Source organism: Lycorma delicatula, chromosome 3, assembly GCF_047948215.1.
Source record: "Lycorma delicatula isolate Av1 chromosome 3, ASM4794821v1, whole genome shotgun sequence".
Taxonomy (NCBI): domain Eukaryota; kingdom Metazoa; phylum Arthropoda; class Insecta; order Hemiptera; family Fulgoridae; genus Lycorma; species Lycorma delicatula.
Window position 1 is genome coordinate 48,820,550 of NC_134457.1, and position 24,885 is coordinate 48,845,434.

General features: G+C 29.8%; 1 protein-coding gene across 5 annotated transcripts in view; it reads right to left on the reverse strand.

Annotated features, from left to right (window-relative positions):
• Window positions 1-24,885, reverse strand: part of LOC142321570 (piwi-like protein Siwi) — a 118,734-nt gene that overhangs the window by 82,911 nt on the left and 10,938 nt on the right. For all 5 annotated transcript variants that reach the window (XM_075359771.1, XM_075359766.1, XM_075359770.1 and 2 more), the window contains exons 2-5: window positions 17,115-17,372; window positions 9,222-9,318; window positions 8,363-8,497; window positions 2,692-2,906 (exon numbers count right to left, since the gene is read on the reverse strand). In XM_075359771.1, coding sequence (XP_075215886.1) covers window positions 2,692-2,906; window positions 8,363-8,497; window positions 9,222-9,318; window positions 17,115-17,348 — 681 coding nt within the window. In that variant the 5' untranslated portion in view covers window positions 17,349-17,372. The remainder of the gene's footprint in view (window positions 1-2,691; window positions 2,907-8,362; window positions 8,498-9,221; window positions 9,319-17,114; window positions 17,373-24,885) is intronic.

Genomic DNA, 24,885 nt, shown 5'->3' on the forward strand with positions numbered 1-24,885 from the left:
GTTTAATGTAATAGGTTTGTGTTACTGCAGTGTTCAATTTATTAGATTAAAGCTTCAAGAATTGTGCTAAATTATATATAAAGAATTTTAACCAGCATTCCACATGTTTTATTAACTTTCTCAGCGTGTAGATTCATAATTTAATTAAAAACAGAATGGGAAGAGTTGTAGGTAAAAGGAATTTCCATTAAAACTACCAGGAAAGTTGGCCATGTAGAAAGTAATAAGTCACTTTATGTAAGGAAAGAATATAGTGCAGACCTTTTCATACTCTTTCATAAGAGTATAGTGCATACCTTTTAAACAATCGTCAACATTGTTTTAATCTACTGTTTAAAGACAGACAGATTTCCAGTTTCTTTAATAGAAATTCTTTGTTTAATCTCAACATCTTTCCATTCTGTCAAATAAAATTATGATATTACGTAAAGTTATATCAGTAAATCACACGATTCAGTACAAATATTTCCTTTCATTACTTAGTTGAAATTGCTACCATATTAGAAATCAATCACAGGAAATATTTTCAAATACTTACAGGAAATACTTGTTCTTGGGTATATAAAAAACTATTCTTAAAGTTAATTTCTTAATAAGTTATGCAATGCTGATATTTCACCTTCATAAAAACAAGCAGATAATGGGGTTTACTACCTTACAAGGAAATTTCTCATTATTAGCACACACTTCCTTAAAATAAAATTGAAAATCACAACTAAAAGGGGAAATCAAATTTTAGTAAATTATAAAAATTTAGTTTATACCAACATAACACTTTAGAGACAAGCTTATCTTTAAAAAAAAATTATTTAATTTAAAAATTCTATAGCTGCTCCCTTATTACACATATATATATATATTTTTTTTTTTAAACTTAAATGCCTGCTATACAGGAATCAATAACATATCTCTATGGATTAACTACCTCAATAACAAAAAAAGAATAAAAAATTATATATCAATGTTATCAATCGATTTTGAAAAAATCTTTTCTTTTATAAAATTATTGTATCGTATTAACAAGCAAAAGGAGAAGAAATAATTCTACTTATTTGTTAAAACACAAACATCCCATACTACTATTAATTTTTTTTTTTTTATTAAGATGAAAATAAAAAATGGGATCACTCCACAAGTAGACTGTATAAAAACAACATAGATGCAGGTGAAATCTGTTTACAGTCTATTAAAACACAAATAAAAATATGTTGAAGTTTAATAACATTAATTATGGATCATTTGAAAATCCAAATCACAATTGATAATATTAAAAAGAAAGTTATGTTTTCTTAATCCTTAGATTATAGATAGATTAATCTTCTTACTCAAAAACATTACAGTAACACTAGTAAAAGCTAAAATTGCAGCTTATGAAAGAATACACAAAGCAATTCTGCTGAGTTAATAATTGTATCACAAAACAGATTATATTATACAGCTATTATTTGCAATTGTAAAAAATAAAAACCATATCTAAATTATTATTTATCATCATTCAAGGTTTATGATAGAATTTCCATTTGTACACACTAAGGAAAATGAAAATAACTAGTAATTCTTAAGTAATAAATATAAAAATATTAAATTCATAAAAAAATTATTTCTTGTATTTCAAATTTGTCATACAGTTAATAATTAAATTACATTCTTCAAAGATTTAAATAATGTACAGTATGTTAAGTTCCCATATCCCTTCTTGTAATTGGTATGTTGGTAACTCTGACATACTACTGATTTAATTGAAGCTCTCTCCAATTAAATCTAGAATGATCAACAGTAATCCATGATCAACAATCCATGACAATATTAAAAGATTTGAATGTGAAACAATTTTAATCAACTTTTGTGAATGAAATATCATATGGAGATACAGGAAGAGCATGCTGCAGCCTGCTGAACTGTATTAACATGAGTTCGCAATGCAGTTGTCCTGAACAAGTGTTATTTTTTTTATGAATGTGTAATTTATCACAGTGATTTTCTGGACCAAGCAGAATCTAAGTCACATTTCATTTTATGCACGAATTGGAAATGAATCCACTACATATAATAACATGGGGCAGAATGATATCACAATACTTGTTCAGACCACTTCTTTTTTTTTTAAAATAAGTATGTAAATAGTAATTACTATTTGCAAATGTTTTAAAAATAGTCAATACCTTAAACTAAAGATATTGTGCATTCAAGATGAAAACAGGATTTCAGCTCATTTGGCTGTTAGAATGTGCGATTTCCTAAATGAATAATTTCCAAGCCGCAGGATTGAGTGTGGCTCACAAGCCTCAACAGCCCCAATGCAATGGCCAACACAAAGTCCTGGTCTTACCACACCTGACATAATAATTAGAGCTTAGAGGAATAATGAGGGCTTATGCAGCTTCATGTCAATATAATAAATCAAGAATTGTAACAGTGTGGAGGAGACCTTTTGAACTATAGCTATGATATACTTTGCAACATGTCCAGAACATGGAGAATCATGGCTCTGCAAGTTCAAGATGAAGGTGCACACACAAATAAATCCACAACATATACTATTATATATACCCACAACAATACCTAAGGGTACTATTAGTTTTACACCAAAGGATAAACATACTTATTAATGGTCCCCGTACCCTATGTATATAGGAACTTCTTGGATATAATGTACAATAAAAACTTACATTACCATAAAAAAAAACTCACATTAGGATACAAACGTCTGAAAGTATACAGTAATGTGCCATCAAAAATATATCCTGGACCAATTTGTTTCTGATGAATCTTCATAAGAGCCCTTTTTACAGCAGTTCTATCCTCTTCTGGTTTAAAATCAACTCTATACTGATATAAAGTGTAATCAGGCTTGGTTAAGATTCTAAAATAATTTGCTGTCAGCCTGATCACATTTCCAGAGGTACCTAATTTCAAGCATTAAACAGAACAAAAAAAAATAAAAAATAACGCACAATTATCATGAAAATAAAAAAAAATTTTAATGAATAAATGGATGAAAAAAGCCAACATGCCTCTTCAGTCCTACTGAAATTTGATTTTTAACTCAAAGAATTTCTCATTGAAGGAATTCTCACAAAGAATTTCCCAATAAATAATGTACACGTTTACAATAGAGAATAAACTCCGGAAACAAAATTTATAATATAAAAAAACCATTTTCTAAAAAAATAATAAAAATATTCTATATTTAAGCTAGAATATTTTTGGGGGAGCAATAAAAAATTATAACTATGTAAATATCCATAAAATCAGATCTCTTTTTAGTTAACTTTTAGTTTTTTTTTTACTTTGCAACTTCTACAATGCACGTTTAATCTCACTTAAAAAAAATTCTTGGAGTGAAGATGTTGGACTACAAGCTTGATTATTTAAACCCACCGGGTTGGTCTAGTGGTGAACACGTCTTCCCAAATCAGCTGATTTGGAAATTGAGAGTTCCAGCATTCAAGTACTAGTAAAGGCAGTTACTTTTATACGGATTTGAATACTAGATTGTGGATACCGGTGTTCTTTGGTGGTTGGGTTTCAATTAACCACAAATCTCAGGAATGGTCAAACTGAGACTGTACAAGACTACACTTCATTTATACTCATACATATCATCCTCTGAGGAAGTAATAATACCTGAATGATAATTCCCTGAGGCTAAACAGGAAAAAAAAGGTTTGATTGTCTATTGATTTTTTAATTAAACAACATTATTTTAATATCAAAAATTTGCTAAACAATTACATAATGAAAAAAATGCAATTACAGTATTCAGGAGAATAATTAACATTAACTGGGTTTAACAGATTCTTGACAAAGATAAAAAAGATTTTTGAAAATAAAAAATATTTATAAAGATTTATTTATAACCTATAAATTTTTTACGTAAAAGTTATAAGCAGTAATTTAAAAATTAAAGATTACAGAAAGGATTAGACAGTCAGAATTAAAATGGGGAAGTGCTACTATGAACATTTAAATAATTCCTGCCTAAAATAATCAATTTCACTATAAAAAACAGTAAGAAAATAATATTCATATGGAACAAAGACAAAAATTTTCTAATAAAAAAATTAAGATGTAGTGGTAAACATTGTGTTAAATTAGAACGTGATGGTTTTTCCTTTCTTTTTCCCCTTCCCCTTTTCCTGTTTGCATATCCAAAAGTTGTTTAATAGGATCAGAGAGGTGGTCATTATTTTTCTTTTAGTTTTTGCTTTGTTCTCATAAAAATGGGCATTTATTGAATAGAGCAAAGGATTTGAATTAGATTTTTTTTATCAGTTGGAAATGCTCAAACTTATTAATATTTCTAATGATAAAAATTATAATAAGAAAGTTATTAAAAGATATGTACGAACTAAAGTGCACTTGAGATAGCACTAGTCATTTCAGACAGCACTCTATTGCACAATATGATAATTTTATAATTATCTTAAAAAGGAAAATTTAGTAATATATTACTATTTTAACTTGTTTTATTTTTCATGTTGTGTTCAAGCTTAATTAGCATACTTGCACAATCATTCTTGAAGTAAAAAAATATGGTCTGCAGGAGAAATAAAAAAAAAATTGTTAAAAGAAAAAAACGGAAAAGCAAAAAATTAAATTAGGAATTTGGTTGTTATTATTTTTAAGTATTTTGTTTAATATGAATCCTGCAGATTCTAATAAAAGATAGAATAAAAATTATCAACATACCTCGCCTCTTTTTACACGAACAACTTAATTTTAATTGACTATTGGAGTTATCACGCAATTCTTCGTTGTTTGTCTGCCTAAGTATCTGCTTAATATTTATTTTATTTATTTCTTTCAAAATTGATTAGATTAATAAGTTTTCATTAAATATCTTTTTAGTTAATAATTTTTGCAGATATCTCTAAAAATCCTTTAGTACATGCAAGAACACGCTGTGTAAGGATTTTTGTATGATGGAAGGAATAATTCAAAATGATGGACTGAGAATTATCTATAATATTTATATTCACATCCAAAAAAGTTTGATGTGGTGTTTTTTAATTATGTAAATCCACTAAATGCATTGCTTGATATAATAATCCTTATTACAACATGCCAGAGTGTTAAAAAACTTTCGATTCTAAGTGAACCCAGGCTACATAATGTACACACTATTCATATGTTTGTCATCGAAACTCAGAAATGAACAGTTTTCTCAGAAATTCAAGTTTTTCGGTTGAGAATCAGGATGACTGATCAGGCTTTTACTGGCAGTACTGTCCATTTGATGTTTCAATTTAAAAGGAAAGATTTAGTTCTTTTAAAATTTTTGCTATCAAAAGCAGGTTGTCCAGATTTGTTTATTAATGAACTAACACAATATATCCATACTTCAACTTTGGAAATAACATTAATAAAAGAAGGGAAGAATATGCCTATCTATTTTAAGTGAGTTCCTAAAAATATGAGCCTACACTTTACATATTCATCTTTAGAAGAATACTTCTTTATAAAAAATAATACTTTTACACAAATACAAATATTTTTCGCTCGCCAACAAATAATTACTGACATCTAAAGACTGTACAGATCATACGTTTTAGAACCTTTAACACCACACGCAGGGTTTGTTCTCAATGTTTTTAGAAATAAAATTTATTAAATTAACAACTTGGGTGTAAACCAAATTATTGGTGATAGGAGTCATATTAATAATGAAATTAATGTTATAATTGTAGTCTAAACTTTGAAATTTTTTCTAAAATAATTATCTTTAAAAGCTTCTGATGGAATAAAAATCAATCAGGTACCTGAGCTATAGGGCCCTCAATATAAGATGGCATTCAGTCCAGATAAAACTATGACGATGCTGCTGAAGGGCCGTTTGGCTATGACGCAGCAAGTCTTTGTTTCAATGTCAGGTCACTGAATTTGATATGTTAAGGTCCAGAAGTACCTTGGGGTGCTCCTTGATGAAAATTTTTGTTTTAAGGAGCATTTACAGCACATCGCAAAAAAGGCCAGTAGTTCCTTCAAGGGTATTCCACCTGTGGTTAATCCAGATCGGGGTCTACATTTTAAGAATATGAGTATCCCCTCTATAAGGGTAAAAATTTAATACGTACATGAACATTTTGCTGAGGGCCCAGCACCTTTTGTTGTTAATAGTGACAGATGGTTACTGTACAGTTTCTTGTGAGGCTGTCCCAGTGATTGCTGGAGTAAAGCCTATTAATGTTCTTACACTTCAGCATCAATAACATTATTTTGCAAAGTTGGGTCAACTAACTTCTGTTAAGATTAGAGACTGCAAATGATGAATTTCAATTGTGGCAGATTACGTTGGATGAGACAGCTGACGGGATTACACATATGGTCTTTCCCCTGATGTAATAAGTCCACGGGGCACCTCCTAATAAGTATATAACAGTTTCCTTTGGACCATGGTGCTTTTAGGGATAAGTTGGCTCATTTCAACCTGGCTGATTCGAACCTATATCTGTGGTGTGGCATATTAGATGATGCCTTTCATGTTTTATATGTCTATCATCGGTATGATGATAGACGATTACAGGAAATATTTGTTTCTTTAGTGAGATGCAGAGGGTGTGTAGGAGAGGAAATTTGACTAACCCGGGTGGTTAGAGACTGTTTGGGGATTTTCTTGTTGTCAAGATAGGCACTCCTTAGTTTTGTTATTTCATGATGTTAGTCTTATTTCATAGGTAGGGCTATAGTTCAAATTTACATATTTTATTTCTACTCAGTTCAAATCACTTGAGTAGTTTGTTTTTGGTTTTTTTGTGTTTATTGATAGTACGTTCACCATTTGTGGCATTTACATTGGTGACATCCTGATGAAGGCAGAGCTGTTAACCGAGAGATGTTATTCAGTCTGCGGGTTAAGAAGACAACCTCCGGTAAGCCCATCAGGTACAGAGGGGGTGGCATGGCGACCAAAATCATCATGTGGCAGGATCTTTCCATTGGGGTCAGACCCTATAGGGTCCTTCAACACTCCTAGACCCAACATACAAGATTCACTGATGAATCATCTTCAATAGGATCAGTCTACAACTCTAAAAAGAGCTAGGAGAATAACAGGGAGGTTTCAAACCCTGGAGGAGTTATCCAGACCCAGATCATGAGATTCAGGCTACTAATGAATTAAAAAAGAAAAAGAAGCACACATGGTGATAAAACTTGTAGACTTGGAAACATATGATTGCATCTACAGAGAACCCCTACTAAAAATTCTGATGGACTACAAAAATTCTAAAATTTGGACTTAATGCCAAATTAATAAACATGATAAATCTGACCCTCACAAATACTAAAGTGAAATCCAGAGGCAAACTCACTAAACCATTTGAGATCAAAACAGGATTGAGCAATGACACTCTCATTGTTACTATTTAACTGTAATCTGGAAATGGTAATGAACGAATGGCTCAAAAAATGACCCCCTCCCCCCTCACAAGTAATAGGCCAAAAAGTCAAAACAAACATCCTTAGTTTTGCTGATGACTAGGTTCTAGCAAATGACATTGATGAAGCTAAAACACTTGTATTAGAACTACAAAATGTTGCAAATAAAATTGGCCTAAATTCAAAAAGACAGAAATTATGCCCCAAAAACAAACACAATTAAAAGAAGTAAACATAAGCGGTAATAAAGTAAAAATAGTAATTCAATTTAATACCTCAGAAATAATTTTAAAAAATAACCTCAACGAAAAACCTCAATCCAAACAAGAACAAAACTAACTAAAGCACAAAAATTAACCTACAGTAAAAAATTGTCTAACCATGAATGCAAAAATAAGACAGTAAAATACAGTTACAAAGTCAGAATGCAGATGGATCAGAGAGAAAATTGGCCTTACACTGGAAGATACCACAGACAAGATAAAATTAAACGAAAAATCAAGGACAAAATTACTCTTCACACTCATAAAAAATAAACTCATCACCCAAACATTTTCAATGCCAGAAAGGGCATGAACATCAGAACATATGAAAAAGTACTGAAGACCATAGGGCCCAAACAGTACTTTCAAAGAGACTTCTATAATGACCAAGTGATCCTAAGCAATCATAAAGATAAAAAAAAAATCAAAATAATAATAATACCTACCTAAACAGCTTATCACAAGAAAAGACGTTTTTTACACAAAAATAAAAATATTATACAAAAAAAAAACAAAAACACTATGTCAGGTTGAAACAAAACTGATGAAGATGATAGTTGTATCCCTTCATGACATTCCATTAATAAATTAAAATATTTTACATCATTATACTACAATAATTCTATACCCAATTTGTTTCACTGTTTCATTCATTATTCTCTGTGACTACTATAATCATAACATAATAAAATTTCAATCAAAAAAATTGTGCAACATACCAATTTTGGATAAACATGAATCTGGTTTAGTTTTAATTATTTCTGTTGATGGAACACCAATTTCTCGGCGTCCTCTGGAAGCTCCACGTCCAATCTGTCTTGAGTTGCCACCTGCTGCTCCTTCCTTACCCTCATCTAAAAAAAATTCATTCTGTTGAAAATTTACATAAAAGTTTTTCTCATAAATTTTATAGCAACAAAAAACAAAGAATAAATTTTTATATAAAATTTATTAAATAATAATTGATAATGTCATTTCCCTTACTTTAAATTGTTTATTAAATATCATTCAAAATTCTAATTTTATTCAATTTATGTCAACAGAAATGTGGACCCCCACTTATACTATATTAGGAACTACCAATTTTTTGAAAAATATTTATGAAGGTATAACTGGCATCATAAAGCATTTTCAGAGCCATGTGAAATTTTTTTCTCATAATAGTGTATAAAATACAAACATAGTACATTTAATATATTTTTTAATAAGATTACAATATTGATTATTAATGGAAAGGGAGAATGGCAAAAAATGTCAAAACTAACAGGCATGATCCTGGTAAGATTCAGGCCTAAAGTAGGAAATGCACTCAGTGTCTTAACTCTTAACTAAGTGTACAAGTCTTAACTAACTATAAACAAATCACCAAATCTATATGTTCCTAATTTATATACAAGGTTTTGGACAGCGGATAAAATTTGATTAATCTTAGCAAAACACATCAACAAAAATCAAGATTAATAACAAACATAACATCACGAAGGAAACACTTTTTTGAACAGAGTCCCCCCCCCACAGAAAATGTGTAATGAGATTAAAATACAAGAATATAAATCCCTTTGGTAAATTGTAACTCACCTTGAACCTGCATTCTAGCGAATTTGGTATGCAAGGAAGCAGCTGTATCACCACCACCAGCTCCTCGGTGCGCAGCCCTACCATGCGAGGGTAACGGCTAAAGAAAAAATTTTTTAATGATTTTATAATATTTTATGAAAATGACTGTACAAATGTATTTATGAATTCGTTAAAAAAATTAAATAAAATAAAGTTAATGAAAATAAAAAGTGCTGATTTAATTAATTAAGATATCATTGCATAAATAAAAGACGTGTGTTAAGTAAAATCAAATATGTACTCTAACTAATTATTTCTACCATTAGAAATAAAACTAAAGTTAGTGATAATTATAAAGTTATTTATTTCGAACACGTAAAGAATATTTAAAATCAAAGTAACTTTTACACAGAAAAACATAATTTCTGTGTGTATATATACACACACACACACACATATATACATATATGTATATATAAAGTGCCCGCTATAACAGACTAATTGGGAGAGGCTGTTGTCTGTTGCTGGGGAGGTCTGCTATATCAAATTTCAAAGTACAGTATTATAGTATGCCTATATTTAATGTACATATCCAGGCCTGCACAAACTTATTTACATTTCATTATTAAACACCATATATTAATACTGTACTTAAATTAATTAAATTGAATAATTTTAATTTTTATTGTACTTACTTGTATTACATAATCCAAGCCCAGATCGGAAGCCAAGACAAAAATACATAATTTAAAAGAAAATACGTAGACAAAGAGAAAAAATTATTTTATTTTATTACGCACATAACTATACACTACACTACAGTTAGTTCTAAAATATTAATTATGGTAAATTAAGAAAGATTAGATATGTACAAAGTTTGATTTAGCATACCGATATGAAACTGATGAAACCGAGGAGTCAAAATTGTAAATTTTTAATTACTTAATGACTGAGTTTGCAAATTTTCATAATATGGCTGCAAGTCTTGTTCCTGCAATAAATCGATGTATGAAATTATTGTTTCAACCACCACAAACATTAGAAAGGCTGGGTTTTTTAATCACTTCCTTTCCTTTTGCCTCATGATCTTCAGAATCACTTCCTTTCCTTTTGCCTCATCATCTTCAGAATCATTTTTAGTCCACGAAAGGCTTCATTGATTATTTCTTCATCATTCATAATTCTGCACCCAGGATCAGTATCGCAATCTTCCAACCATTTGCACATGTCATGTTCAGTAAATTTTTTCCTACTCTCTTTTGAAAAACAGTCAGAAATTAACCCGCTTCGCAAAAATATTTTTCCAAATCTTTATCAACATTGTCATTATTTAAGCCAATGGTTTTCCAAGTATGTGCGAGGATCATCTTTTTCAATGACTCACAAACATCATTTAAATATTGCCAACTTTATCGAGTATTTATTTATACTGGTAGTTTTCCCCCAAGTTTGTCTCCAATTAAATCTTCCTATTCAAGTACAGTAAGTATTTCATCTAAATACCTCGCCTGAACCTTTACATCATATTTCTCACACAATATTGACACACACATACTGGACTATAACTCTTTTACTAATTCAAGTTTCTGGCTTATAGACAAATTAACATTATGCTTTCTTTTATTGGTTGCTCACAGACATCTTTAAAACAAAAACCCAAAGCCTAAATTACTAATGAACGAAACTTACCATAACTATTTACATGGCACAATTTTATATATGTATCGTGGTAAATGTACTTATAAAACTTTTATGTATGTACAGATTTAACTAAACAATACTTAACACATAAATGAGTCCTCTCGTTTCAATCATAACATGCACTGTACTATAATAGAAATACTATACAACACACCATCACAACACATCATCTGGCACACACTGTTGCCATAATTCCAACACAACTTAGGAAAGTGGGTGCTATTTTTTTTTTTTTGTCAGCTCGATACAGACCGTTATGTCAAAAGTCCACTGTACTGAGGGCCGTTATAGCAGGCACTTACTGACTATATGTATGTATGTATGTGTGTGTGTGTGTATATATACATATATATATACCACGTGGTCCATTTAAATTGAGACACATCTATACCTCAAAAACTACACATTTTAGGAAAAAATATTTCCTACTGAAGTTTTTCCATTTCAAGGGGAAAATACATTCACTACATATGTTGTCCTTGATAACATCAAATAAGGGTCATTTCAAGTTAAATCATTTTTTAAAAATATGAACCTACATTATTTATTGCAGAATTGAATTCTTTGCAGAAAAAGACTTCTAGAAAAAAGACTTTTTTTCTAAAATTGATACTCTCTTAGTTATTCATCTTCAAAAATGCTGAAGACCTATAAACTGGTGCTTTTAGTTTCATTAGGTCTGGCCCAGCTGTCGATTGATATCCAGCTGATGTTAAATTTTAAATTAAAAAGCAAAGAGATTAAGCATCTAAACACCAGCAAATTTTTCAAAATAGCTTAAAAATGAAGTTCAGGTTGCAAGTGACATTTGCCTAAGTGAACGTATTATCAGTGTCTTCAATTAAATTTTTTATCACTTTGTTACTCGCCGACTATTAATAAATATTAAATTATTTAGTTTTTATTTATTGGAAATTATGGAATGATTTACAATTAGAGAAAAAAATTAAGTAATTTTGCTTTACAGTGAATGTCACAGTCTAAATGTTATTAGACTGTATCTTGTATGCTCTACGATTCCTCAGTAGAAACATTTCAAGTCATTCTTCTGTGTACAGAATTTTAAAACAGTTTAGTGATGCTGGAAGTGTGGGGTCAAAAGTAGGAACCAATAGAAAACAATGAAATAGTGGTGACCGTGGCAGTCGTAGATTCTCTTGTTAGTTCAAGAAGAATTTCACGTGACTCCAGGATATCAAAAACCAGTGTTCTGAGAATATTAAAACACCTGAAATTTCACCCGTTCCATATTTCACTTTATAAAGAGTAGTATTTTGTCGATGGATGCTGGAAAAAGTACAGGTAGATCAAAATTTTTTTCTTAATGTTCTATTTGCTGACGAATCAGGTTTTACTTATCATGGAGCAGTAAACAGACAATATGTAACATTAGGCAGTGCAAAATCCATGCTAAACAAAGTAGAACATCTACTTCCATGGACCGTCAATGTTTCATGCAAAATCATAGGCTGTACATTAATTGGACCGCATTTTTTGAAGGCAATTTGAAGGGACAGAAATATGCAGATTTTCTAGAAAATCAGTTGCCTTTACTCTTGATGAACTACTCATGGAGAAGAAAATAATGATGTGGTTTCATCACGATGGCTCTCCTGCACAATATTCAAATATCTCAGAGTAATTTTGGACTGCGAATGGATTGGTCGAGCTGATCCAGTTCATTGGTCTGCTCGTTCCCTTGACATTACTCCAGTAGACTATTTTTTATCAGGTTACCTTAAAGAAATTTTTTTAGAGTGTAAATAGAGATACATTACACACATAACAACAAACATTAATGGAGAAATAAAAATTATAAAGGATACTGCTGTAAAAATTGATATAATACCTTTTTAATTGACAATATTTATAAAAATCAAAATTTAAAATCTATTAATGTAACAGAATTGAAACCAATAAATAAAACACATAGCTTTGATTATATCTATATGAAATAGTCTTATACTAATATTATTGAAAATTTAATTTACGTTTATAATGATGAAAAATATAAAACAGCATATAAGCCAAAAACCCATATAAGATATTTAAAGAAACACGATGATAACAATTTTAATATTTTATATGGTGTTTATAAAATAACATGTAATGATCACAAAAAAATTTAATTTGGGAAAACTAATAGATCCTTTAGGGCAAGGTTTTCATAACATTTTAAATATTATATAAACAATAAATTAGGTTTTTCTAATGTTGCGAACCATCTAATAATAAATAAACAATCTATTACTGGCTTAGAAACTAACCTGAAAATAACAAATTACAAAAGAAAGTGATAATATCAAAAAATTGAACATTTAGAAAAGTACCATATTTATAAAAACAAAAGGAAATTCAGCCTATCAATCTACAGACAGAGTTAGATAATGATGCTCTTATCAAAGCTGCTATAGATAGCAGCACTTTTGGCAATATTAGTTAAACCTTATATTAAATTTGTACAGTGCTGTATTTCGTGGCTAGCCACAAAGACGTTAAATTTTTTTAGTTATTTGACTGCACATATTTTTATGTATGTAATAACTTGATATTTTAATGTGTAATTTTGAAATTTTAATCAACTGGTGATGAGGAACTCCTCAAAAGTGCTATTGATACTTAAGGGAGAATAATAAAAATGAAAAAATAAGGTAAGAGAAATCTTATTAGATCTTAGTGGATTGCTGATTTTGTTTTTTTCTTTAGAGGAAAAAACATGGACAATTTTAAAATTATTTTATTTTTTTTTTAGCAGATAAATAAAAATTTGTGCATTCTATTTTTGAACTTGATTCATTTTCTATATTCCTATTTATTTAACTGAAAAGAACATGTTATACACCTTGTGATAAATTGAATCCCATTTTTATTTCCTTTCACTAATTTCTATCATTGATATAGAATTACCAATAATTGTATTAATATAGAAATTAATAATTAATTATTTTCCTTACTAAAATAAAATTGATAATTGCTTAATTTTTGTAAAACAATGTCAAAGCATGAAAACACACATATTAAGATTTTGGTGATGTGAAGGATATTTTGAAAAAATTCACTTAAGAAAGGAAAATACTCAAAACACAAAAAGAAAGTAACAGACCTATACACATAATTAAGACAATAGATTTTATATACATTGTTTTGATCATGGAAGAATGTGTATCATTTCTTGTTTTTATCTAGTTGTCGTATGTAAATTAATTTTATGTAAACTATATAACATAAATTTAATAAGAACATTAAAAAAAAATATTGTAAAATATCTACATTTAAATACTAATAATTAATTAAATAATATAAAAACAGTAAGCTAATAATATGAAAATAAACATTATCTAAAAAAAAATTGAATTACACTTTTATTGATGAATCCGGCAACCTCTTTGATGCGATGAATAGCCTCGATAGACAGAGAGGCAAGAATCATACATTGAAATTTGATACAAAATTATAGGTAAGGTAATAAATCTTTAAATACAAGTTATATTATAAAGTTCTAAATATATTTTGTCCATATATATCAATGTGTCCAAATCAATACAATTTACATTTACTATAAGTGAAAATAATCCAGTATTCAGTGTACGAACAGCAAATTACAATCAAGAGCAATTTTTTTTTTATTTTTAACACACCAACCCTCATTTGTAGTAAATAATAATCAAATCTTCAATTAATGACAAGTTACTACCAGAATAGAGGCTAAATTTAAAATTGAGGGATGTAAGACCGAATTATGGAAAACAAATTAATAAAAAATACTGTGAACAATTTATATAACTTCTACCAATTGGACCACAACCAAATTTTGCCTATAAAAGTATGTGTATGTGTGTGTGTGCGCGCATATGTACACGTATGCGCAACTTTCATCCTTTAACAACCTTGTACTATCATTCTTGTTTACATTTGAATGAGATGTGTCATTCAAGAGGTTGTTCTCATCCTGATATACAGGATGTCTTATAATAGCCATCAATCAATAGGTATAAAACGAGAAGAGGATTAAATACAATATAGCATGCAATCCAAACTCTAAATTGCTAAGTATTGACTTCAAAAATTGACTATTTAGACTAGATAGGAAATTAAGAGGCTTGATCATCACATATTGATAATAAACAAGGAATAATTAAGAAAATTTCTACAACAAAAAAATATTAAAATATATTTCTTTCAAATGCAGTGCTTTTTTTGTTAACCTGTACAATAAAATTTAAGTAGAAAATGAAAATATTATACAAAAAAAGTTTTTAAGTGTGTCAGAAGGGGGATTTCTGGTTTTAATTAACCTTGAAAACTGACCCAAAATCTCAGTTTTTCCTATAATTCTAGTTCCCATGACCAGATTCACTTGAAAATGAACAGGGGTTTTCCATGTTTACATTATGCCACCAAGTTTTATCAAAATATGTTAAAAAGTGTAAAAGCTGAAAGAGTATCCAAAAAAACCCATTATTTGGCTTTAACTCTGGTTCTTGTGCAAAGATTTACTTGAGAATCTATAGGGTTCTATTGCCAATAGGTTTACATCGCCCCATCAAGTTTCATCAAAATTGTTGAAGATTTGTATCCATAGCAGACAAAAAAATCTATACATACATACATAAACATGCTGGGTGCAGTAGTGATTTCCAAAATCTTTGGAGATCTGCTAAAAATCTTAGTTGGAATTCAGTAAAGCTACAGGTGGACTTTTAATATCAGCTCTAAATTACAAATACAAAATTAACTAATACTACAAAGCTTAAAAAAAAACCATCTTTAAGTACAACATAATGCATAAGTCTGTTAATATATTACTATATGGTAGCTAACAGTAGCAAACACAATTAAAAAGGCATCACATATATTTTGAGTATTAGAGTGTTAATTGACACAACATAAGACTTATTTAGAAAACATAATTTTCCTAATACTTCTCACTTACAACAAAAAAGAATATGAAATTTTTCGCAAGTTTACATATGTGGAGTGGGGTTAAGTAAAATTTCAGATGTTTTCATTCTTCGCCCTTCAACCGCTAACCATAAAAATTTGTTTTAAAAGTATACCATGTTATGAATTAAATTCTAAACTTGGAAAAAAGTACAATTTCCAAGTTTCACTTTCACAAAACTCTTGTACTTAATTAAGCATATGAGTAATGTAATTATTAATACACCATTTATAGCTAATATTTTTTTTAAAAAGAATATCACATCTTTAAAACACATAAATATGAACAAACGCTTGCATGATCCAATTTTAAAAGATCAATGACCATCATGTTTTTTTTCTGGGCCATGATATTTGATGAAAATTATATTAACACATTTCTTATTTCAAGATAAAGAATTCATAGTAAGAATATGGCTGATAACCTCAACCAAAAATTAATAAAAATACAGGAATCAATCTAAAATAAAAAAATCAATAAATGGTATCGTTTTTAATTATAATTGGTATCGCAAACATTGCTTTATAGAATGAAGTATCATGAATCAAGATGAAGGTTTGTTTTCAACATGGCACATTACCTCTGCAGCAAACTGATATTGCAGTTAGGAATAATTTGGATTAATGCAATGAATACTAACTAGTATGTTAGTATATGAACAATGTCCTGCACAGTGGAATAGAGTTTGCAGAAAACTAGAATATGCCAGAATTTGCAGTTCATAACTAGCCTGCCTAATTGACTTTCCAGATCTAGCAGTGAATGTATCACGAACAAAATTTACAATCTCATCACTAATCAACACTTTTGGATGATTTCCAGTTTACGAAACCAAGCTTAAAGTCTCAGTCATACTCCACTGATGAACAGACTTCAATGTAGGAGGATGCCATTGAACAAGCGTAACCGATTGAAACTTCACTAACCAAAGCACGCCCTGAAATTTACATTGTGGGGTTATCTTGACTGATTATTACTGACAATTGCATTTTGAGTCAGCTTGTCTATGCATGGACATTCAATTGACCTTCAGAGTACACAGAACAACTCCACATATTTCCTGTCCACTGAGCCTATGTTTAAGATATTACAAAAAATGGTTTTCTAAATAGAGGCTATTACTTTTGGATATTTTAAGCACAGACATTCTGTAAATAACAAGTAATATAGTACAAAACAATAATATGTAAATGAAAATCAGAGTACTGTACACACAACCTAGTGATAAATTTATTGCAAAATCTTACAGCCTAGTTAAAGTAAGACTGCACCTGTTGCTGTTGCTGCTGCTGACGCTGAAACCCTGGTGGTGGGGGTTTACTGCCACCTGCAGCCCCAACTCTTCCACCTGGTGGTGGTCCACCACTGCCTGCAGCACCAGGTCCTCCAACTGGTGCTTGTGTCCTAGTTACAGCACGCCCAGTTGTCTGCATTTGTTGTTGTGGCTGTTGGCCACGTGCTGCAGCTCTTCCTCGAGCTCGGCCTCGTCCAGTTCCCTCTGACATTTTTCAACAGTTCAGCGTATACTTCTAAAAAAAGGAGATCTTTGTTAAATAAAACTCAGTTAAATTAATCCTTAGTAAGTAACTATTATTATTTGTTGTAAATAAAAAAACAAATATAAAACCTTGTTTAAAACAATTCTAAAAATACTAACTATATATATAATATATGCATAGTGAACATATGAATAAGTGTCAGCGAGTTGGGTTCCATGTCTTCTCACTGAGACACAGAGAAATGTCAAGAAAGACATCTGTCAACAGCATCTGAATCGCTGTGAAAAAGGAGAGGCATTTATGGGCCATATTGACCTGCAATTAAATGTGGTTCAACCACTAAACCCCCAGAACGCATGAGAACACATATGGAATGGAGGAAAAGCAGGTAGGGGCACTAATAAAGACCAAGAAATGCTTGTCAGCTGGAAATGATCTGGCAACTGAATTTTGGGATTCAAAAGGTGTGCTGCTGATTGATTTCCTGCACAAAGGAAAGTAAATGTGACATATTGCTGCCAGTTGTTGGATAACATCAGGGCTGCTTATCACAACAAAAGACACAGACAACCAATCTGCAACAACTTCCTCCACAACGCTCAGCCACATACAGCATCTCACTCACTAAAATTCACTGGACACTTTAGAACATCCGCCGAACTGTCTAGACTTGTCACCGTGTAATTTCCAAGTTTGCTTTGTTGAAAGAAGTTTTAGGAATGAGTCTTAGAAAGATTCAAAGATGATATGCAATCAAGTATTATGTACGCAATTGTTGGGGAAACAATTTTGTTTTTTTGATGGGGATCGGGAAGCTACCTATATGGTGGAGAAAATATATTTCTATTGAAGGAAAGTATGTAGAAAAATAAGGTAATTTATTTGTAATTTTACCTAATATCAATAAAGCTATGTAAACAAATTCCAGTTTATATTTGAACGACCCTGTTTTAAATTGAATGATTTTTCTGCAAAGTCAAAGATTTAACCAAAAATTTTACAGCTTCATAAATTTATTATGTTAACAAGTAAGATATGCAAGTGCTTCCTGTTCATTGTATTACAATTAAATTTTTCTGTAGATTGCTATGAATAAATTCTATTTTCATGTTATCTTTGCATTTCATACAGAGTTGGAAGCAAAGAACTTAGTTTTTAAATTAATAGCCATTATATCATGTTTGTTTTATAAATTTTATTTATTTATCTGTCAACATTTGGATGAACAGTAAAACATGTTTTAACAAAAATATTCATATTGGATACATTAAGAGAATTGTTCTACATTACAATCTTCCAATAAAAGCATCCTATATTCAATGAAACATTTAGTTGAGACTATGGAGCCGCATACACCAAGACTTTCTTATGGACGTTTATAATTAGTATTCACAATAAAAACATCCTATTCAATTACCAGTAGTTCATCACACCACCTTCTAAGTTATCGATATAATTTCAAAAATATTTTTTTTTAGAGCACATGACAATAAAGATACAATAACAAATTATAAAGATATTGATTAAGAAAGTTTAAATGTAAAGAAAAAGATTTCTGTATGAATCGGAACGTTATAATCAGTCATCACAATTAATTGTAATCTGTCAACTGATTCACACATACATTTGTGAAAAAGAATCATATAACATGTGTTAATGATAAAAATAAATACATATAAAAATGTTTAACAGTACGTGATATCAAACGTAAAGATTTATTTCCTTTTCCCACAGTTGACCGTGAATCGCATTTTTTTAAAAGAATAATACTTCAAGTCAATTCCATTTAAACAAGTGTCAACTAAAGGTATCATTTAACATTAAGTTTAACTACGCATCCAATGCAGTTCAACTGAGCAAATCAACTGAATTGGAAAATTCACGATTCATATAGAAATTTTTTGAACCATTCCTGTAAATCAAGTTTATTCATTTTCCCTGACAAATAATTAATTACCATATAAATTTGCTTCTGCCAAATTTTTTTTAATACATCTTTACTCGTATACCACATATCTCAAAAAAGAATTATTTTTTTTTACCACAGTACATCAGTCAGCATAAATACATTAGTTGAATATTAATAAATAACTTGTTTTTCCTTAAATAAGATGAAACAGTAAAATAGTTTGGGCTTTGTAAAAATTAGTTTAAAGTATTGTCATTACTTTATTTACAAAAGAATTACTGTGTGCAAGTAGCCTTACAAGAAATTTATTTTCACCTTGTCCATTCCCACATTATTATTCACTATCAAAAACTCAATCTTGAAATAAACATACTATATAAAAAAGAATCATGTTTTAAACTAAGAATAAGATATTACAATACTGCTTAGCCTAACAATACTAAAAAGCTTTGTAACTTCTGACAGAAAAGCTTTGAAAATTCTTTTGGTTAATCTACTTTATTATCACAATAAAGTATTTAAAGTGTTCAACCATTTATTACAACACAGTGTATTTAATTCAACTTTTTCTTCTCCAGCACCTAAATTTAGTAGTCTTGGTTGCCTCTTCCTCCTACATTGCTTGGTATATTTTAGGATCTTCCTTTTTTCCTCTTATCAATTTATCTTCAAAATAAATTCTATCAATTTTATTTTTGATTTTTATCAAATTTTTCCAGGGGAACATCATATTTTCTATCAATATTTATTTGATGGGCAATTTGTAATTTTTGTATGCTCTCAAAAAGCGTGAATTCATTTTCGTTTCTGTAGAAAATATAAACTCTTAATATAATATTCAGCCATATAACATCTTGAACAAACTGACAAACAACAAACTGACAAATAATACAAGCAAAAGTTACAAACCCCCTTTCACGTGGATCCATTGTCAAAAAACAAAACAATTTGATGTTCCATTACTAAAATAGATTTAGCTTGTTTTACAGCAAAGTATAATATTAGTTTTATCTGCAATTCTAATATTTGCATAGAAATCTTAATGGTGAACAATTACTATGATTCAATGATAATCAATGGATAGCCTTTTTACATAAATCTGGTATATTCTTGCCTGAATGTAAGAATATAAATTTTACTTATTAAAAACTTCATTGAAGAGTCTCTGTCAGATCTACCATCCGTTAACTTTTTTTTTAGTTCACGAGTTATATGAAAATTTACTACTTACTGCTACATGGCGACTTATAGAAACCAAATGTACCGTATTGCAATGAGTATTTTCTTGGACTGGTCTCATATCCCCTATCATGCAACACCACATGAATTCAATGAAGTAGAATTCTACACAGGGCCTAGCAGTTCCCTTGTGCTTTCTGTTTTCACCATTTTAGTAACCCCTCACAAGTGTTTAATGGTTTGAGTATGAGCACCACTGTGAGAATCAATTATTTATTATTTTACATAATCAAATTGCAATAATTACTGAATTTATTAAATAAATACTCAAAAAATTACGGTGTTAATTAGTCAAGGTTAGTGAGCAAAGCGGGGGTAGGTTAAATTATATTTATAAAATAAATAAATATAAATAACCATTTATATTCTGTTTTGAATCTGTTTCACCCCATTTTCCACAGAAATCCGATTGACTACTTTGTTTTTATGTAAAGCTGTAGCTGCAGTGGCGTTAATACGTAAGTACCATTTTTTTTTAAACAACTGTCAATTTGTTAAAAACTGGACATTTCTTGCAAGTCTAATAGGATATATCTTGGCAATTTTAGCATTTGCAAACAAAAAAAAGGCTAGCACTGAAGCGTTAAAATTTTACTTAAATTTCAAGTTGTTTGAAATACACAACTAATGTTTATAATAGTAAATTTTTCAGGAATGATAGCTACTTATATTTTTACATAGTTTCTTTTATTTAAACAAAACTTTTACTCCCAATCCGGTCATACTTGACAATGCCACTTCACTACATAACCCAGTCCTAAATTCCATTTCAAAAAAAGAAAGCTGAACATTACTCAAATTTAGTTTCTGTAATTCTGAGCAATTTCTTGATCAACTTTAATTTTGCTCATACTTTAATATACCGTAGTAGATGCATTTAGGATCAGGAAAACACAAGATTTCAAATGTCAGAAAGCAGGTTTGGACAGCATTAAGCTTTTGTGAATAGAGGTTAAGGATACATTAACCCTAACCTCCAACAAGGAGTATTGTTTTTTGTTAGTATGGCAATACTTAACACAATCTCATATGACACTTGGAAATACAGTCAATAGAGATTACACCATTTTTTACGTGCTGTAAGTCATGTACGATAGATATCACCTTATGAAGATTGCCACTCATAAACATTTAGAGGTAAGTATACACCATTAATATTATTTATGGTAAAACTACTAACATATACCTACATATAAAAAAAATAATTCAAACAGTGTATGCCATCCCTGCCTGTTTAAAAAAGTTATAAGAAGAGAAATTTCACCATTTTTCATGTTCAACATCATCGGTAATTTTCTCATAGAAAGAAGAGAGGTAGGTAAATAAACCATAGGGCCATCGTTTACTTTGAAAAAATATGTATAAAATGCTTTTTGTTTCATCCTTCCAGGACCAATAGTTTTTTAGTTATGATTTTTCCTGTAAACCCTTACAATCACAAAAATAGGTGTGCACACCATAACAAAAATGGCTGCCACAGGTAAACTGTTTTAAGGTCCTGAAACAGTAAAGAGGTAGGAAACAAGTGCGCAAGTTTTAATTTTTTTTAATCGGTCACGCAGTCAGCGTATGTTTTTTTTTTGGGACACTTCAAATGGATTGACCCCATTATTTCTGGTAGATAGTATATTGAAAAGTTAGATAAATTAAGATTCTGTAGGAAAGGATTGTGACACAACTTCAAAACAAATATCCTCAAGGCAATGGAGTGTTCCAACAAAATTTGATGCCGTACCATAATGCCAGAAAAGTAGATAATTTTTTTCAAAGACTATGCTCCTGTGGCCAGGCAACTCCTTAGACATAAAGCAAATTGAAAATCTTAGGGCAACAGTCAAAAAAGAATTCTCAAAAATGAATTGTACAACAAAAATTAACCTCATTAAAGCAATAATACCTGTATTTGTTTCGACAAGTCCACTTGTATCAGTCCCAAATGTTTACATGAAGTGATTAAGAATAAAAGGAGGACATATTAATTACTAAATATTCCCAAGTTATTTTTTTTAGATAACATTTGTGTTTGGATTAATCTTCATGCTATTTACTGTATGTGGTTTAACTTTTCTTGTAAATTCAAGTCTACTTTCATCAGGTCTTCCGTATTAGATTTTAAGTTTTGCAAGATAGAAAAAAAAATTAATGATAATGAAGTACTGAATTATGTTGATAATTTCTCAACCAATTCTGAAACATAAAAATTTGATGATAGTAATGTTAACAAAAGTTACGAATACTCTCCTGGCAATGACTCAAGTGTTTGAAGCATAATAGACAAAAAAAAAATCCTGCAGTAGTACAACTAAAGGAATATCTAAAAAAAAATTGTTCTTGACAAATAAATGGTAAGCTTAGCAAACACATTCAATAATAATAATGTGACTATTCCCTAAGCATACAATATGAAAATTTATATATCAAACCATAACAACATACCTTTTTAACCTCAACATCTAATGCAAAAACTGTAAATGCCAATAATCTAGTAAATGCAGCCACTGAGGGCCTACCTAATAATAAAAGTAACAATGAACCTATTCCTTCAACATATAATGCTCATAGTTAACGATGAGTATGTGTTCCTTCGACATCAAATGTTAATACAACTTATTATCATTATATAGGTTGTTTTTTTAACAACTTGAACTCGAAATAACTAAACTGTCTAATACTGAGAGGGATACTGATGATAATATTCCTGTAAATATGAACAGACGACCCTTAGGTGTTTGTAACATAAAATGGTGAATCTAGTAAATCTACTTTTACTGATATGTATGGAATAACCACATAGTTTACTGAAAATTTATATGATTCGACCTAGTAATTTTTTTTCTCCAATTGGTTAGTTTTGACCTTTTATATTATACAGTACACAAAAACAGAAGATTTAAAGAAATTCTTTCTGAATCATTAGATCAATCTACTAGGCTAAAAAGGTGAAAGATATGAGTGTGATCTGAAGGCATTTATTGGTGTTATTTGGTAGGAACTGGGTAAAGAAACCTAAAATTCAGAATCACTGGTCTAAAAATGCTTTGTATAATAATATTTGTAAACTTACATTAACAAACAAGTTTAAACAATTATTATTAGTAGTTTAATACATTTTTGTGATAATGAAACAAGAAATGAAAATAAGAAATTGTACAAAATTAAGATATTTAGTTGATACCTTAAAATAAATTTTTCAAAAAGTTTGGTACTTGCATATTAGCCTGTCTAGCAATAAATTGCAAACTTTTGGGTTATTGTTAATATCACTCTATATAACCATTTTCATAACCTTTTATACTTATTTATTTTATAAATATAATTTAACCAAACTTTACCTATGCTTACTTCACTCGCTAACCTTGACTAATTAACACAGTAATGTTTTGAGTATTTAAATAATAAATTCAGTAGTTACTGTAATTACTTATTTAAATAATCAAAATATTACTATTAATTGGTCCGACGTTAGCGAGCTAAGCGAGTGTAGTTAAGTTTGGTTAATTTATATATAAAAATATAAGCACTATTGCTTATGTAAAATACGTTAATGATCCCACAACTTCGAAGTATTTTCAAATTTTCAAATTTACAGGATCATTATGGTTATGGTTGATGAGCTAATACGTAACTACCAAAAACTTTACCCCTGGAGCAAACCAGTGTCCAGATGAAACCATGGTTCCTTCCCAAAGAATATTGCAGTTTTGTCAAAATATTTCAGTAAAAGGTTCAAATATGATATAAAATTATAAAAATTGTGTACTATGGGTATACAGATTTAATGTGGGTACTTTGCTGCTATGTAAAAGTGCACAAGAGCCACTGCTCTTAAAAACGCAAACGTTAAATAAATTCAACAAAATTGAGGCTAAAAGTGAACAACCAAAATAACATAAAAGACAACCAACCCACAATAGGTACCACACAATAGTCCCAAAAACAATAAATTTCAAATAAAGAAGTTCAATTACCGAACTACCATTTCTTATTTCTTTTTGATTTGTGTCATTTCACTGACAGGTAGGGATGTGACTCAGAATACAGTAATGGAACTAATGGATCCACTACTTCAAAATCAACATTTCACACTAATAATTTCTATACAAGTGTGGAACTTGGCTCACAAATTATTTGGAAAAAAAGGGTTATGTCATTATTTACTACAATACAGCAAAAACATTTATTGATGTCTCTGATCAAATAAAAACTTATGCATCACCTGCAAACATACGTATTAAGCGAAACGTATTAAAACTCCACAAATTCCTACTCTGTTCACAAATTGATTGAGCCTAACAGTCAATATGTTTACTCAGCAACATGATATAAAAACAGCAAACAAATGGCACTAAGATGCAGAGGGTGTGATAGAAGTTATATGTGTACAAGATGTTTTTC